Source organism: Epargyreus clarus, unplaced genomic scaffold (genome assembly GCF_041222505.1).
Source record: "Epargyreus clarus isolate Ecla_fem2 unplaced genomic scaffold, WU_Ecla_fem_2.2 ptg000036l, whole genome shotgun sequence".
Classification (NCBI taxonomy): Eukaryota; Metazoa; Arthropoda; class Insecta; order Lepidoptera; family Hesperiidae; genus Epargyreus; species Epargyreus clarus.
In genome coordinates, this window is record NW_027332241.1 from 754,244 (window position 1) to 772,105 (window position 17,862).

Genomic DNA, 17,862 nt, shown 5'->3' on the forward strand with positions numbered 1-17,862 from the left:
TACAACACAATATTGATAAAATCTATTTCACCTAAAAACAAACTTCGAAAATTACAATGATGTCCTCGTGTCCTTGGGTTTAAGACACTTGACACACTCAGAATCAGTGCTTGTATAAATGGAGGCTCTGGACATGTGTATTAGTTTCACATCAGTATTCTCCGCCTTCCCCCCGGGATCAGATGTATTCGTTTTCGACTTCCTATGTAACAGCGATAAGACATTCTTCACAAAGTTCTTCGATGTCTTACTTGAGACCGGCGTTGACGTCTTATTCGTGTCAGTGGAGAAGTTATATTTAGATATATTCTCCGCGAAATAAATACCTTTTTCTGATAGCAAATCATCGATAGAATCGTTGGAGAAGTACGCCTGTGCCTCTTTATCTGATGATACGGACACATTAAATCGTCTCTCAGTTTGAAAATATCCTAAATTTCTAAATGATTTTGGTTTGAAGCCAGTTATATTCGATCCGTTATTATTGTAGCTGTGGCATTGTATCTCTTTTTCTGAAGACCCGTACTCTTCTATTTCTTCTTTTTCACGCTCAATAATCTCTTTATTAAGGCATTTTGGTATACTACCAATTTTCTTGCTTATTTTCTCACTAGGTTTAGGTTTTTCGTCTTCAAATACAACTTTGGTTTCGCTTTTCTTTGATTCTGTCGCAGGTATTTTACTGGTTTCTACCTTATCTATATTTTTAACTATTTCATTAGTAACTTCGGGAATAACATCAGTTTTATTTTGGTGACGACTCCAGTTACGTCTATTCAAGCATTTAGATAAAATATCATCAGACATACTCATTTTCATGTTTTTATTTCTCTCTTTTTGGCACGCTTTGTAACATTTGATCTTATTGTCGACATTTGAAGACTCGCTTTCAAATTGGTAATCCGTTTCTGTATCCATATTACTGGTACCAATTAAAGGTGTGGTAACTGAGGCGTCTTGACGATAATTAAAGAACTTTCTGATAACTTTCTTCTTTTTACAGCACGCGCAACTCTTTGTGAAGCAGTATATCATCGCGCCAATCAAACAACATTGTACTATTATCACTCCAGCGAAAACTGATACAGTGTACTTGTTAGTTACGAAGTAGGTACTTAGGAAATTTGGAAAGCACTCCTTTTTTATATGCGAAATCAACGGTGGGTTTAGAATATGCAGCTTATTACATTTCTTGCACATCGGTACCATATCGATCGCGTTATTCAGGTCATTACTAGTAACATTAATATCGGAACTTTTACCATAATTCTTTATAATAAGCACATCTTTTGGTCTTCTATTTTTTGCATTCAAATCCTTGATATAATCAACATCTCTTTTAGTTATAGCCTTTCCTACTACGCAACGATTTGTGATTGGGTCGTAAATAACATTTGGTAACTCAGAAACCATATCCGAAATACAAGATGGAGTTTCTACGCACCGTTTAAATGTTTTACTATAATACGGCTTCCTGTTATTATAAAAAGAGTCACAATCAACAGGTTGGCAATCATTTAAAGGATCTTCATCTATATTCTTACACGGTTTTATGTTAGCTTCAAGAATTTTATTTAAATTTCCAAGTCTAGTGTCGAAGCTTATTTTGATTGTGTCTCTCATATTTCTGCCACTGTAATTGCATTTTGAGTCTAGATATAGGATGCAATAGCCGTGTCTGTCAATCGGGTCGAGAATTGGGGCGACCATGCGGACTGTTTTGATAGAACCTGTAATTTAAGTAATTTTGATAATAATAATATACTTTATTGTACCCACAACATGAAATAACAAAGTAACATACAAATATAAAACAATACAACATGCGGCCTTATCGCTAATCAGCGATCTCTTCCAGGCAACCATAAGGTGAGGAGTAAAAGTAAGGATGAGATAGAAATAGGTAGGGTGCAAATAGAGTGCAGTTTTAAATAACAGTAAAGTAGTGAAGTTAAATTGATGATAGAATAGAACATACACTAAAAGGAGAAGGAAGGTAAAAGTGAAAAGAAGTAATAACAGTTTTAGTAAAAAGGAAAAGTAACGAAATTGTTAGATAAGATTAGAGATAGCGTGAAAGAATGGGATAGGGATAAAGACAAGGTTAAAGCTGCAAGTAATTTGATATTAGTGTTGAATGGAATGAAAAACTGCCGATAAACGCCCTGAAGGTCCAACTGGACTAGACTGCAGTTTCGACTCCAGCACCACCGCCACAACTATTTCTGCCTAATAACGGCAGTGTTAAGCGCTGCTGTGTTCTGGTTTGGAGGGTGTGGTAAGATGCGTTCCAGCTTAGTCCACAGGGATAGCGGTGTATCTGTGGCCAACCACAGGTAGGAATCTTATTTTATTTAGGAGCGTTTGCAGATGTCCATGGGTGGCAGTAGCCACGTATCGTCAAGTGGGCTGCATGCTCGTCTGCTACTCCTATATTATAAACAAGTGCCACTATGTCATGCTTTTTGGTACCTCAGTTTTTCTAACAACAATTTCTTTTGCTAAATAGAAATACAAGAAAATCACCTCTAGGCACAAATCCGACACAATCCCCAATTATTTCCAGCACATCACAGTCTAAGCTTCCATCAGCCTCCAAGCAACACTGATCTCCTGAGACCTGCACCTCATAATCATGATCATCTGATGTATTGTTTAATTCTACATAGAATTTCAACCCAACACCACAAGGTGTGACCCTCTCAACACCACTCTGAGAAATAACGACCTCAGAATTCTGCTCGCCAAACGTTTTCGATTGTATTATAAAAACAACATACAAAATACTTTGTAAATTCATCTGAACATTTGTCAATCATGTCGACACATTACTGATGAGCATGACAAGTTTGTCAAAATTGTAGATTTGTCACAGATTACAAATTGGTGTTCATCGTTTCGTTTTTTTAATTTTATTTGTAATTTTTGTATTCTCTTTCGGATAGATATTATGTCTCACTTTACTCATAAAAACCTCAAAAATGTATATTTGTGGGTATGCAGTGGTATACACTATACAGGGAAAGACAATCTAACTTATCTTATATATAAAATTCTCGTGTCACAATGTTAGTTACCGTACTCCTCCGAAACGGCTTTACCGATTTTCACCAAATTTTATATGCATATTCAGTAGGTCTGAGAATCGGCTACTATCTATTCATACCCCTAAGCGATAAGGGTTGTTCACCCCTAACATATTTTTATTTATATGGCAACACAACGTTTGCTGGGTCAGCTAGTTTATATATATTAAAATATCAAATATATACCATAGCTCTGATATCTTAATGCAGTTCTTGCGTTCAGTATCAGTCTATCTATTACGGTTCAGGAGATAGAGCCCTGTGACAGACGGACAGATAGCGGAGGCTTAGTAATAGGGTTCCGCTTTTATTCTTTGGGTACGGATCCCGAAAAATGAGTTATTTACGTAAAATTGATGTTAACAAAATAATAACCGAAAATATTTAAAAATATGTTTATTCAATGGCAACTTATTAGGTAACATAAAAAATACATCTTAAATTAAGTGAGCAATTGTATATTATCACAATACATTTTATAATTAAAATACAATCTATATTATACAGTTTTACATACAAGATGGATGGACGAAGACGTGGATAAAAAATATTAATTTATAAAAATGTTAAAAAATAATTTATTCGTAAATTGAACGTATTTTTTTAATTTCCAATGAACACAATGTTTTAGTGATAATAAAATATGTATTAATTACAATTCGTATCATATGATACAGGTCAGTGTTTCTCAAAGTTGACGATAACGTCCCCTTTTGAAAGCTCCAAAAACCGGGTGTAAAAGGTGAAAAATCCAAAGGTCTTTTTAGACAGGAATAGGATCTTTCTTTTCGTCAACTTATTTAAGAGACGGTTTATTGTTATACAAAAATCCTTTTTTTCTTTCGTTTTCTTAGGAATGCCCCAAATTAGACGAAAATAAACATAATTTTGTCATGATATGTGTTAGAAACTAATTGATTCTAAAAGTGGGCGTAAACGAAATGAGTTTGAGAACCTCTGGTCGCTACAAAAAGTTGTATTATGTAATAGTGCAGTTACAGATGGGACAAAATATTCGTTAAATAAAATATTTCATTATCGTGTTATCTTTCAAGTATGGTCCGCGTCAAACTGGTAGCCCGCTCTGAAGTGGTTGCGAGCTTACCATGAGTTTTCAAAACATCCCACAATTTTACGTTACGTTTACTCAATCCATTATTCTGTTCCGTTTGCTTCAGTAAACTGAGTAAACGTAACGATAAGTAAGTGCTCAAGTCTTTTTGTCTCTATATTTCTGTCACTATAGTTCTGAAACAATCAGCTAGGGGCGCTGATTGGAATTTGTATGGGCAAATACGTAAACAAATACCAAAACAGTCATATTTGTCAAAACGTAAAAACTCATCGGAAGGGTAAGTTGTCATCCCACAATATGCTACGGCGACTCAATTCATTTCTATATTCACAGCGAACTAGCAGTTTTGCGCGGACTATATCTTATTAGTTATTGATGATCAGTTGGGTAATTTCGTTGTAATAACGTTGTAAAGTAATTATATCTAAAGTAAAGTCTATCCATATAAAGGTCAATAAGTATATAATTTATTATTATTTACTAAAAATCCCCACGTATATTATACAAGATTATTTAATAACAATAACAAAAACAAAATCTTCGATTTTGCTATATGTTATTGCATTTTGGCTTACTGACGTCATATCTGACTTATAATTGCAAAAAATACTCCAAAATCTTTTTCTAAAATTATTGAATAATAAAAAAATGAAACAAAAATAACGACCTCAGAGCCGTTGTAGTTATTTGAAAATATTTACACATTATATTTACAACGCCATCTAGCGTCAAAACTAGAAATCATTTAACTTCAGTATACAATGTATACAACGTATATTATATTTAACTGACTCAAAAAGGAGGTTTCTGAATTCGACAGTATAAATGTTTTTTTTATGTTTATTCGTGGATAACTTCGTCGTTTACGGACTGAATTTGATGATTTTTTTGGTTGGAAAAAAATGCGCTCATATTGGACACGCTGTTTACGCCGTTATCCAATGAAATATATTGAGCGCCGACTTCAGAAATATGTGCTAAACCAACATTTATTTCAATAAATTTTTACTTTGTAGTGACATAGAAGTCGGTTGTATTTTTTGTTATTTTTTTTATTAGACGACAATACAAAATGCAATAACAATTATTATGCATCTACAATTATTCTACTCTCATTAAACCTTGCTCCCTTACATTACTTAATCACATTTTACAATATAATTATTTTCTAAACTATTTTAAGCGTCTCAATATAGTACAACTGTCCAGAATGAAAAATACATTCCCTTTTCAAAGATATTGTTAGGTATTTTAAGATTTTGTATTTTTTACGTAATAAGTATTTGTAATGTATTAATAAAAATATTTGTATGTTATTCATAATTTGACCACATATGAATTCGAATTTGATAATAAAAAATAGATTCACTATTTTGATTTATATTTTGATATTTTACAGTTGAAGTTTAAACTTCTTTTGTTAAAAGGTGACTTTAAGTATTAAAAAATATTTTTAAGAATTAAACGCAGATATCAAATAGTAAAATGTTAAGTAAAAAAAATTAAAAAGTAAATACTTAAAGCTTATCTTCACTGATATAAAAATTGATTATGAAATAAATCTGAACAGTTGATATTTAAGAATAATTTAAAATTAAACTTAACCTAAAACTAACTTAAGAAGAAACCATAGTATTCTTAAAGTGGCCGACACGATGATTGTTAGAGCGACGTAGTGGATCACCTTAAGTTTAATATACTTCCTGGCCCCTTGGGGGATGGTTTCAATTGGGTCTTTCAACAAATATACTCTGACCCCTCGGATGTAACTAAGGAAGTACTCACTCCAGTCCAGAGAACCCATATCGAAGTCAAAGATATGTTTGTCGGCATCACATAACTCTTTGAATAACGCTTGTGTGTTCTTATTGTGGAATTTCCATTCGCGTAGCGCGAAGTAACCGATCACAGCTGAGAACTTCTCGATTTTTCTGTATGCTTTTCTTAGCCTGTAACAAATTAATACATTTTTTTATTAACATATTCAACATCGACACTGTTTGACAAACAATGCGTAGCTCAAGTCAGTAGTTATAGATGCATTTTAGCACTGGAGTTCCGTATTATAATATAACGTTGATGAGCACTGTGAGAGTTTTTATCAGAATTCCGCCCCTAAGGTGACGAAATTCTGTGGTAAAGGAAATGTATGTCTATTTTCTGTATTTTTAATCCATCCCGTTTAGCATTCATCTATATTTAGGAATAACTAGTAAGGTAACATATGAGTAACAGTGAGCAAACAGCAACAGCAGGTCGTGTTAGCGACCATTACCGTCGGTTCTGACGACGAAGTCATAAGGATACCGGAGTCATAAGCGGTCGCTCGCAAGAGGCGGCGACAGGTTGTATATTAGGCCGCTTAGAGTCTTTATTTTACTTAGCTGCTTCGCCTTACTGTTCTGCTTTGCCGGTCGTAATACGACAAATACCAACAAGTATTCCAATTTAGTCTTTAAGAGAGGAGTGCATTCGTACAATGCTACTTACAGTTGACCAACAACTCAAACATCAATCTCCCATTCCATCTCCCATCGCCAACACTCACCATCAAAAAATCTTAATTCAGAACACTTTTTCTATTCATTTAATAAAACGAATACTCACATAGGTTTCTTCCCGATCAGTATCGCGATCCCATCAATAACGTACGCCGGTATCCAGTGCAGGAACAAGCAGTAGACGGTGTAGAGGAAGCGGGACGGCGTGAGGTACAGCAGGTAGAACCACACCGCCTGGATGGACGGCACTTCCAGGCCGTACACCTCGTTGTATTTCATGAAGTTCGCTGGAATAGAAATAAGGGGTTAGTTAAATTATTGTAGGACTAGGTGTAGATTTCGTACGCGTAGAGTATAATATCAAATAAATATTTATTTTAGCCCTTTAGGGGTGGAATATCGAAAATCTTTCTTAGAGATTGTGTGATGATTAGTGGCTCTGTGAGTACTCTTAGATTTTCAAAGGTATTTGAAAAGATTGTATCGACCGGAAAGGTACGACACCACCAGTACCACCGCCACGCCTATTTCTACCTAATAACAGCAGTGTTAAGCACTGCTGTGGTCTGGTTTCTGGTTACGCCCATGGACATATATATCTGAGGTTGGCCACAGATGCGCCGTTACCCCTGAGGACTAAGCTGGAACGCCTCGGAAAAGTATGTTACTAACTACACTTCAAACACAGCAGCGCTTAACACTGCTGTTATAACAGAAATAGGTGGGGCGGTGGTGCCGCCGGAGCCGAGCCACAGAGTTCTACCACCTTTGATTTGATCAGAAATACTGACCCCAGGTCAACGGCTGCTGCTCCGACGAAATATAATTATAGACAGCTGGCAGCTGGTCCTGGGGGGGAGCGTCTTCATCATTCCCAGGGTAGTCCCTCGCGGTCTTCCAGGCGGTCGCGATGCAGGCGTTCACTACCATGTCTCCTGGCACCAGGTCTGCTATGGCTGTAGGGTTGCAGTTGAGGACATGGATCAGACCCACTGCAGCTCCGACTACCACCTGGAATTAATAAATTTCCTTGAGTAAGCTTAGGCAAGTCATTTAAAATTAAATATGGCGGATTTGTTAAGATGGCTCAATTATTTGCTAAATATTGATGATGATATTGAATATGATGATGATGATGAAATATTATGCATCAAGATATGAGTTTGAAGTGAAAGGATTTTTGAAGATAAATACGAAAAATGATTGTTTTTAAAAACGTTTATAGGGTTCCCAAAAGGTAAAAATAGAACTCTATTATTAAGTGTCATCTTATGTGCTCTATTATTAAGTGACTCTATGAAAGTTGGAAGGTGGTAGAATCCTATGTTGTTCGACTCCGGCGGCACCACCGCCACACCTATTTCTACCTAATAACAACAGTGTTAGGCGCTGCTGTGTTCCGTATTGAAGGATGTGGTAAGGGAGACAGACTTTTCTGAGGCGTCCCAGCTTAGTCCTCAGGGGTAGCGGCTCATCTGTGGCCGACCTCAGGTAGGAATATCTAATCCTATCTGGGGTTGATTACAGATGTCCATGAGCGGCAGTAGCCACTTACCATCAGGGGGGCTGCATGCTCGTCTGCTACACCTATATTATAAAAAAAAGTGCCATACAAAAAACTGTCATTTTCCAGCGGTTTTCGCTTTACCTATAGAACCCTAATGTGTATACAGTTCCATTTTTAATGTTCCAATTTCAAATAAATGACAATTTGATGGTACGGAATCCCCGTGTGCAAATTCGACTCGCACTTGGCCAATAATTAAATCAAATCAAATCATTTTTTTATTTAAAATAGTTTTTTTACAGAGCACTTTTTGAATGTCAATACAACTACCACCACTTCACAAGGTGTTTCGTTATGGAGAAGAAGAGTATATACTTACTCCAGTTGGTCCATATACGTTGTCAATCCAGCCAGCGACCGGTTCTCTTGCTGTTCCAATTACTGTAAATTAATTAAAAAAATTGATTAGATTTCTTAATAAAGCAGATAATAGTCTCAGTTCAGAGCTTGTATATATGCAAGATGTTTAGAAAACTTCGATAGCGTGATTCAGGATCGTGTGACGCCATCTTTAGGTTCGATTCAGGCGGCACCACTACAACATCTATTTCTGTTATAACAGCAGGGTTAAGCGCTGCTGTGTTCTGGTTTAACGGGTGTGGTAAGAGACATACTTGTCCGAAGAGTTAGCTTAGTCCTCAGGGGTTGCGGCTCATGTAGCCGACCTCAGATAGGAATCTAATCTTATCTGGGTTTGATTACAGATGTCCATACGGCGGTGACTTACCATCAGGTGGACTGCATGCTTATTTGCTTATCATAAAAATACATTTTAACCTCATTATTTATTTATATATAGTCCATGCCAAACGGCTAGTGTGCTCTGAAGTTGTTGCGATGTGTAGTCCATAGATTAGTAAAGATTACTCACTCCTAACAAGAAAATGTACCCAGTTTTGAGAATTGAATTAGTTGCGTAAAAAAGTTTTGCCACGTCTCCGTGCTAAAATGTCCTTAAAATATTTGAAATAATTATTTATTAATTATGTAAATTACGCAGTATTAGTTATTTATTTGTAAATTTTCTCTAAAAATGTTTTTATTTGTGAAGAATTCTGAAAAAGAACTTACTAATAAGGCTTCATTCAATTTCAAGGCGGCGAAGTATCTTTACTAATCTATGGTGTAGTCATACAATTTGCTATGGCGACGCGATTCATTTCTATATTCAGAGCGGACTAGTAGTTTAACGCGGTCTATACATACCAAATTAAATTAATTGAATGAATTATTTTAAACGTTATTGTACACAATGACACTTAAATAACGTAATAATTAATTAAGAAAGACAATTAGCAATTACAATTAGACCTATTCTTGTTCATTTGACCTACACACATTTAAATAATTTATTTTTAAAGTAATTAATTTATTCGTAATTTTTAAATTGTAAAAGTCAGTTGAATCTGAACATTTATTCTGTCTTTTTTAATATTATTTTAAATAGTAGTAGCAGACAATCATGCAGTCCACCTGATGGTATGGCTACTGCCGCCTATGAACATCTGTAATCAACCCCAGATAGGATTAGATTCCTACCCGAGTTCGGCCACAGGTGCGCCGCTACCCCTGAGGACTAAGTTGGAACGCCTCGGAAAAGTAAATCTCCCTTACCACACTTCAAACCAGAACACAACAGCGCTTAACACTGCCGTTATCACAGAAATAGGTGTGACTGTGGTGCCGCCGGAGTCGCACCATAGAAGGTTCTACTTTTAAAACGAATAGTATATTCCGCGCCAAATTGTTAGTCCGTTCTGAAGTTGCGAACAGGTGTAGTCATACAATTTGCTATGGCGACGCGATTCATTTCTATATTCAGAGCGGACTAGCAGTTTTACGCGGACTATACCACGTGGTTTATAAAGTCTTACCAATAGAAGGCCTGAATAAGGCCACAGGGAGGCCTTTAGCGTACTTCTTGACGATGTCCTCGGCAGCTGCCTTCGTATAAGCATATGTGTTGGGACAATCCCCTAGTAATCTGTAATCAAAATACAGTTTTAAATAAAATAAAAATGTTTTTACAGTTTCAACAAAACAATGTAGTCGGCAAGGTGGTAGATTCTCTATGGTTTGATCGGTGTACAGTACCTTCCCGGTACTATATTGGTTCTACCTTCAGGTAGGTTCTAAAGTTGGTAAAACCCTGTGTGGTTCGACTCCAGCGCACCTACGTCACACATGTCTCTGCCTAATAACAGCAATGTAGCAGTGCTGAGTTCTGGTCTGAAGGATGTGGTAAGACACATATATATATCCTGAGGAGTAGCAATGCAATTGTGGCAAACCTTAGATAGGAATCTTATCTGGGGTTGATTACAGATATCCATGAGCGGCAGTAGCCACTTACCATCAGATGGACTGCATGCTCGTTTGCTTTTAGCAATGTAGCCTATTTATTTTGAAATTAAATCAAATCTTCTTAATTTTGAAAAATTGGTACAAGTAACTTACCCAGGTGTTATGCTGTTCAGAGTCTTCTCATCCATATTCTCCACCAAGTCCACCAACTTCTCACTGGCCAGAGGTATCTCATAGAACTTTTCATCAATTTCTCGCAACGTACAGTTACTGTAAAGAAATATTTCAGGATTTAACTATGACATACGTGACTTTATGCACTTTTTAATTTTTATACTCTGACAAACTTTTTTAACGCTTTCTACACTCACAGTCTCACACTAGGATTCCCTGTATCGTGGGTGCCGTGGATACACACAAATACCCAGACCCAGAACAGATATCTTCATCAGTCAGATATCTGTCTGGCCGAGGATCGAACCCGGATCCCTTTGCGTCAAACCGGTATGGTGACCGCACCGCCACGCGGGTCGTCGAAACTTCAAAAATTAAAAGTGCTACAAATAAATCATACAATGGAGGATGAGCGGATTTGAAACCCTCTGTGGTTGGACTCCGGCGGCACCACCGTCACCTATTTCTGTTATAACAGCAGTGTAGCGCTGCTGTGTTCTGGCTTGAAGTATGGAGACATACTTTTCCAAAGCATTCCAGTTTAGTCCTCAAGAGTAGCGGCGCACCTGTGGCCGATCTCAGGTAGGAATCTAAACCTATCCGAGGTTGATTACAGATATCCACGAGCGGCAGTAGCCATTTACCATCAGGTGGACTGCATGCTCGTCTGCTACTCCTATATTATAAATATATATATAAAAAGATTTGCGGTGATCTGTGGCCGACCTGAGGTAGGAATGTTATCTTATCTGGGGTTGATTACAGATGGGCAGTAACCACTTACAATCAGGTTACCATGAGGTGGACTGTCCGCTCGTCTGCTTCTACACCCATGTTAGAAAACTTTGTGGGTTTCGTGTCTGTCATTCGGGGAGTGTTTCGAGCACATACCTGTAAGCAGTAGACACGTGCACATGTGCCTTCAGCTTCGTACACGCTCTGGCGAGCTCCAATATCTCCCTGGTACCTCTGACATTGATCTCGACAGCTGTTTTCAAAGCCTCGTCGAACTTGACTGTCGCTGCACCGTGGAATATGAATTCTACCTGCGAATGGTGATAAAAAATAAATAAAAGGAACAAACAAGGAAACAGCAAGAAAACGCCGCCAGCGTTTTGGGAACCATGCCTCACACGGCAATTTAGATAGCTTATTTTATTTATATTTTGTTTGTAAACAAGTTATTTTTTGTTTCTTTTTACTTTAAATTTAAGTTAAGGGAAAAAAATGCTTTCTACACTCGCAGCCCCAAACTAGGGCCTTTATCGTGGGTGCTATAGACACACACAGAGACAAATACACAAACACCCAGACCCAGAAACAGACACCTAAATTCATCATATAGAAATCAGGTCGTCAAGCTTTAAACTATTGATCTAACTTGTTGACTGGTTATGTTCATAAACGCTAAAAAGACCTACAAAATACCTAAGTGGAAAAGTGATACAATAAATAAAGTTTTTTAAAACTGAAAATGCGAATGAGAAAGGAAAAATTGCTTCAAATAATATGAAGTGAAAAATTACCAATGTAAACGCAATTATTAACGTGTCATGTAACTATATATTTTCTTTTTGGGGCCCCTTTTATGTCGGTGGCCCTGGGCACAGCCTTGTGACCTTGCCGTCGGGACCGCGGATGAGGGCTACTAGCGTAGCCAAGGTCCCAAAAAGAGCGTCCAGAGGAACACCGCGGAGTCCGACATATCCTCTTCACAGCCCTTGCAGCTGAAGGAATTAAGGGTTTCCTCACGAAAAAAGGCCCTTGTGCCCTTAAGGTAAAGACGTAATAGAATATCCGATTTTTTGCTAGTCTTTAGTTAAATGACTCTTAAAAGCAACCTTATTTCAGACTCCTTTTCATCTGACATTCTTTCCGTGAGTTCAGAATTATAAGCATCTACTAGGTCAATGATGATTAAAAAACGAATTTAATACAAGAATTAATACATTACCTCATTTATAATTTTCGTCCTGTCCTCTTCGCTTATTCCGAGGTTTAGTTGTCCAACGTCGCCCTCAATTAACGTGATTTTTTGCATGAAGTTTGGTCTTTCTTTCCTTAGTTTTTCGTAGAGCTAGGACAAACATATTCATACATTATTATACATTTATTATACATTTATTCGTGTATTCGTTTATTTTCGTTATTGTAACTATTGTCCCACTGCTGGAGATGTCCTTAATCCTTTACTGTTCCACTACTGGGCACGGATTTCGTTTTAGATTGAGAGAGGCTTAGCTCAGGTAGGAAACTTTATCTGAAGTTGATTACAATTTTTTTTATAATGTAGGAGTAGCAGATGAGCATGCAATCCACCTGATGATAAGTGGCTACTGCCGCCCATGGACATCTATAATCAACCCTAGATAGGATTAGATATTCCTACCTGAGGTCGACCACAGATGCGCCTCTACCCGAGCGGACTAAACTGGAACGCCTCGGAAAAGTATTTCTCCCTTACCACACCCTTCAAACCAGAACACAACGCTTAACTCTGCTGTTACAAGGCAGAAATAGGTGTGACGGTGGTGCCGCCGTAGTCGAACCACAAAGGGTTCCACCACCTTCATTCCTATTCCCCGCAGATGTCAATGGGCGATAGCCACTTACCGTCAAGTGGTCGTTTACTACAAAAAGAAACTTAATTTAAATAACTTACCACATCATCAAACTGTTCTTGTAATCTCTTTGTAATTTCTTTGTTCTTCTTCGGTCGAGCCAAAAGATACAGTCTTTTCAGGTCTGGACACGATCTGTAACAATAGATAATGTTTAAAAGATGGTGATAACACGGTATGAGATATAAATCTCGAGGGATATAGTAAACTAGATATAAATAAGTAGCAGATAAGTAGCAGTGATAGCCTAGGGGTTTAGAAACTCGGCCTCTTGATCGAGGGGTCCGAAGTTCAAATCCCCGGCACCTCAGATAAAATAGGGGATGAAAATATTACTTCGTAACGCGAGCGAAGCAGTGGGCAAAAGCTCGTGTTTGTATATGCCGGGGCCTCTGGCACACAAGAGGGGCCCGAGGTGGGTAGAAATAATTTAAGGAAAAATAAAAACCTGATCGCCTAGTAAGTCAACGTAAATCTAATTTAGCGAAAGTTTTCATTTAGAAATATTGATTGTTGGTAAATCCTACGTGACGTGTAAGGGATTTTTTTTGGTTTTTCGGGGCACCTTTTATATTAGAGTAACGACAGAATGACGACACGGAATTCTAGTGTGGATTATGTTTATAAAAACGCAACATAGTCCAAGTAAAAGTAGATATTTATTTAAACAAATGATCGCCCGGTAGTCGAAAATCCAACATAATCATGCATTTTCCAAAATACTATTTTACGGATAACACTAAAACACCTCAATAAAAAAATCGGTTGTCAAAAAAGGGAATAATTAATCAAAGTTTTTTGCAATTTATTATACAATTTATTCGAATTTATTTATTTATAACACATAAGTTAATAATAGATATAAATAAAATGCAATTTACAACTTATTTTGAACCTACTTAGTTACTTGTATTAATTAATTATAATTTTTTTTGTCATGTAAATATAAATGCAAATGGCGGAAATACACATGTATTTTTAAATTCATTTCATTCAAATGACGTGAGTGCATAGACGTCATTCGTATCACGATTGACGTCTATGCAGATAACAAATATAGTACCTACAGATAATAAACTGCGTAAACATATTTTTTGAAACCATTCAATGAGCTACGAATATTTATATCAAAGGCCTTAAATGTACATATACCGATACGGATAGTATGAAAAATTTCTCGCGATATTATCAAAGGTGGTAGAACCCCTTGTGATTCGACTCCGGTGGTACGTACCACCGCCACACTTATTTCTGCCTCATAGGGATGTGACTTGGCTGGGGAGAAATCGATTTTTATTACCAAATAATAATTGATTTTCCAAAAATCGATTTTTTAAATAAAAATAATCGAATTAAAAAAATCTATTTTTGATAAAATAATAAGACAACCCAACTCAATAATCAAAAGCTACTAGTCTATATGAAATAATTATTTATTATACAAATAAAATATTTTTGAAAAGATTGGATTCTTTTTATAAAGAAGTTTGAATTATTTCAATCTTGTGTTATGATACTGTTACCACAGAAAAGTAAATCTTGGTTATCTAGCAACCAATCATCTCTATAAATACTACAGTCTTTATTTGTTAATTAAAATTAAAATAATAACTTACTAAATGTAAATAAACAAAAACAATTCACTTCGTTCATGAAAACAAAAAAAAACTCCACTTATCAATTTTCGAAAAGCACCCCACACTTTTTCCACAATTATACAATTTACTGTTCCTTAATTGATTGTTAGATTGAAAATTATTTTCTACTTTTTAGTTGATTTTATCACAAAAGCGTGTCTTTTAGTTTTTTGAACTATATTTATTTTATTAATTTTTAGTATTTGTTGTTATAACGACCATCATTATGCATCGTCTGTAAAATAAATATAGTTCAAAAAACTAAAAAACACGCTTTTATGATAAAATTAACTAAAAAGTAGAAAATCTAAATGAATCTAGGAATCAATTAAGGAACAGTAAATAGTATAATTGTGAAATAAATCTACAAAGTTTGAATGAAATCTGGCCGTTTAAAGTGGGTCAAAATCGCGCCCAAAGAAGTCGGTTACAAACATACAAACAAACATACAAACATACAGGTGAAGCTAATAAAAAGCGTGTAAAAATCAAGTTTCTATCTATTACGGTTTAAGAGATAAAGCCCTGTGACTCACGAACAGACAGCGGAGGGTTTCGTTTTATCCTTTGAGTACGGAATCCAAAAAAACATTCTACAAGATGGCATTATAGATATGTTTCAGTACATTTGAGTTATAGGGAAATAACATTATTATTTTTCTAAACTAAAAATCAATCTAGTAACTTTGCCTGAACTCTCCCTAAGGCGCTTTCTGTCGCCTCGAAAATCGTTAATCCTGAGGATGTTGATAAGGACAATGGTACAAAATTATGTCATCGGTTTTTGATATTTTTTCATAATTTTGAATTAAACTGAACGTTCAAAGTGGATAGAAATCGGGTTCAATGATTCCGTTACTTTTACGTACATACATACATACATACATACAACCCAAGCTAATAAAAGCGTGTTAAAAATCAATAACCGCGAGCGTAGTCGCGAGTAAAAGTTTAAACAAACGTCACGAAACTTATTATGCATTGTCATCCAAAAAACGTGCAAAATTTCAAGTGGAAATTTAAAGAATTTAATTCAATAACAAGATTTGACCCTCACACACGTCCTAACAAAGCATGATAAATAAAAGATTGTAAAAACTTCAGATTAAATCTAACGGAATGTTTGGTTCCGTTAATCACCATCATTTGGGCAAGTTTTTGCGCGTCTGGCAACATTTGATATTTCGTACCTAAGTGCAATTTATTACAGTTAGATTATCTTTTGAACGAAGACACTTGCCCGTGCAATAATTAAATGTAAAAATGATAGCATTTAAAAACAAAGAGAATAATTATTATTCAAAAAAAAAAGACAAACCCACTGAGTTTCTTACCGGATCTTCTCAGTAGAGGTCGCGTTCCGATCCGGTAGTAGTTTAAGAAAAATATTAACTGACAATTTGTAAGTGCCGTCGTTGGCCTATACAAAATAAATATATTTCATTTCATTTCATTCAAGGGGCCGTTCAAGTATTACGTAACGCAATTTTTGAAGATTATTGACCCCCCCTCCCCCCCTTGTAACGCACCGTAACGTTTTTCTATACCCCCCCCCCCCTAACGTTACGTAACACTCAAGTGTCAAGTTTTACCCAAAACTCGCTAAAAAGTTATGTTATAGTTTTTATTCTTGGGATACTTTTACTTACATATTTACTTTATAATACTAAGAAATAAAACAAGAGATTTTTAATCCGAATAAGAGTAAAAACTAATAAAACATCAACTCATGGGCAAGCAACTATATACTTGTCCTTTTTAACTACACCTAGTCGCTGTCGGATCAAACAGATACTCGATGCGAATTAAGTATGAAATGTCAAATGTGTGAAAATTCGGAATTGTTCAGTCGTGCATCTATTCCGAATCTATACGAATGTCATTTAGGTGGACGCCGCGCCGGCTCACGAAACCTTTAATGATAAATCAAACTACTATTTCGATAAATCTAACGTTGACAGTCCTAAGCCTGTATAAAGTATGAAGGAAAGATTACAATTCATTATTACTAGTGAGTGCGCGTGCAAACCTTACCGCCCTTACATATTGATGCAAGGCATGAACGAACTAGCTTCTTAGTCCAAGAATAAGTACGTAGTCCACACCAAATTGCAATACCTAATGAGACTTTATGGGACTAGGTGGAAAAGGTTTCTGGATTACGTATTTTTTAAATACTAGGAACAGGCATACCTAGTCCCAAATTTACCTAGTACAACCCATCTCTACTTATCTATAAACACTAACGAACACTGACAAAGGAAACAACATTAAATGACGTACAATACAATGTAGGGATTCCCCGTGAAATATGAACGAAAAGATTTGCCAATTTGCGAGAACAAATTAAAAATGACAACCAGACTATATATACAAAGAGCGTGTTCAGCCGAACTAGTTTAAGTATTTTACAGTTTAAGTATAGTCAAAGCATGCATACTGCTATACTGTACTATACTTAGTCTAACTCAGAATACTCTGGACTTAGTTTGGCTGAACCCATTCATTCAAGGGATTTCCCGTAAAACGTAAATGAAAAGGGTTGCCAATTTAGGAGTTTTAATTCCCTATTTTTTATATTAAAAAAATGTTACGTAACGTGTATTACGGAAGACCCCCTCCCGCCCCTGTAACGCATCGTAACGTTTTACAAGACCCCCCTCCCCCCCAAATTGCGTTACGTAATACTTGAACGACCCCCAAGGGGGGGGGGTGTCAAAGGGGTTATGCCCCCCCCCCCCCGCGCAAAACCATTAAATCCGACTCGCACTTGGCCATTTCGTAGAGAAACCCTGCATGTCATGACCTTCCCCCAAAATCGTTGAGTCCGACGCACACTTGGCACACACACATTTCATGGAGAATCCCTTCTTGGATTCCTCTCTGCTGCGGGAGTA

The 17,862-nt window shown here is 36.4% G+C and overlaps 1 protein-coding gene across 1 annotated transcript in view; it reads right to left on the bottom strand.

Moving 5' to 3' along the window:
- LOC140756908 (uncharacterized) overlaps window positions 1-17,862 on the bottom strand; it is a 95,506-nt gene continuing 77,644 nt past the window's right edge. Inside the window, exons 3-13 of the mRNA XM_073092445.1 lie at window positions 13,370-13,463; window positions 12,662-12,784; window positions 11,599-11,753; window positions 10,687-10,803; window positions 10,104-10,213; window positions 8,549-8,610; window positions 7,454-7,673; window positions 6,769-6,949; window positions 5,918-6,110; window positions 2,527-2,740; window positions 1-1,730 (exon numbers count right to left, since the gene is read on the bottom strand). Of these exons, the coding sequence (XP_072948546.1) occupies window positions 52-1,730; window positions 2,527-2,740; window positions 5,918-6,110; window positions 6,769-6,949; window positions 7,454-7,673; window positions 8,549-8,610; window positions 10,104-10,213; window positions 10,687-10,803; window positions 11,599-11,753; window positions 12,662-12,784; window positions 13,370-13,463 (3,148 nt within the window). The 3' untranslated portion in view covers window positions 1-51. The remainder of the gene's footprint in view (window positions 1,731-2,526; window positions 2,741-5,917; window positions 6,111-6,768; window positions 6,950-7,453; window positions 7,674-8,548; window positions 8,611-10,103; window positions 10,214-10,686; window positions 10,804-11,598; window positions 11,754-12,661; window positions 12,785-13,369; window positions 13,464-17,862) is intronic.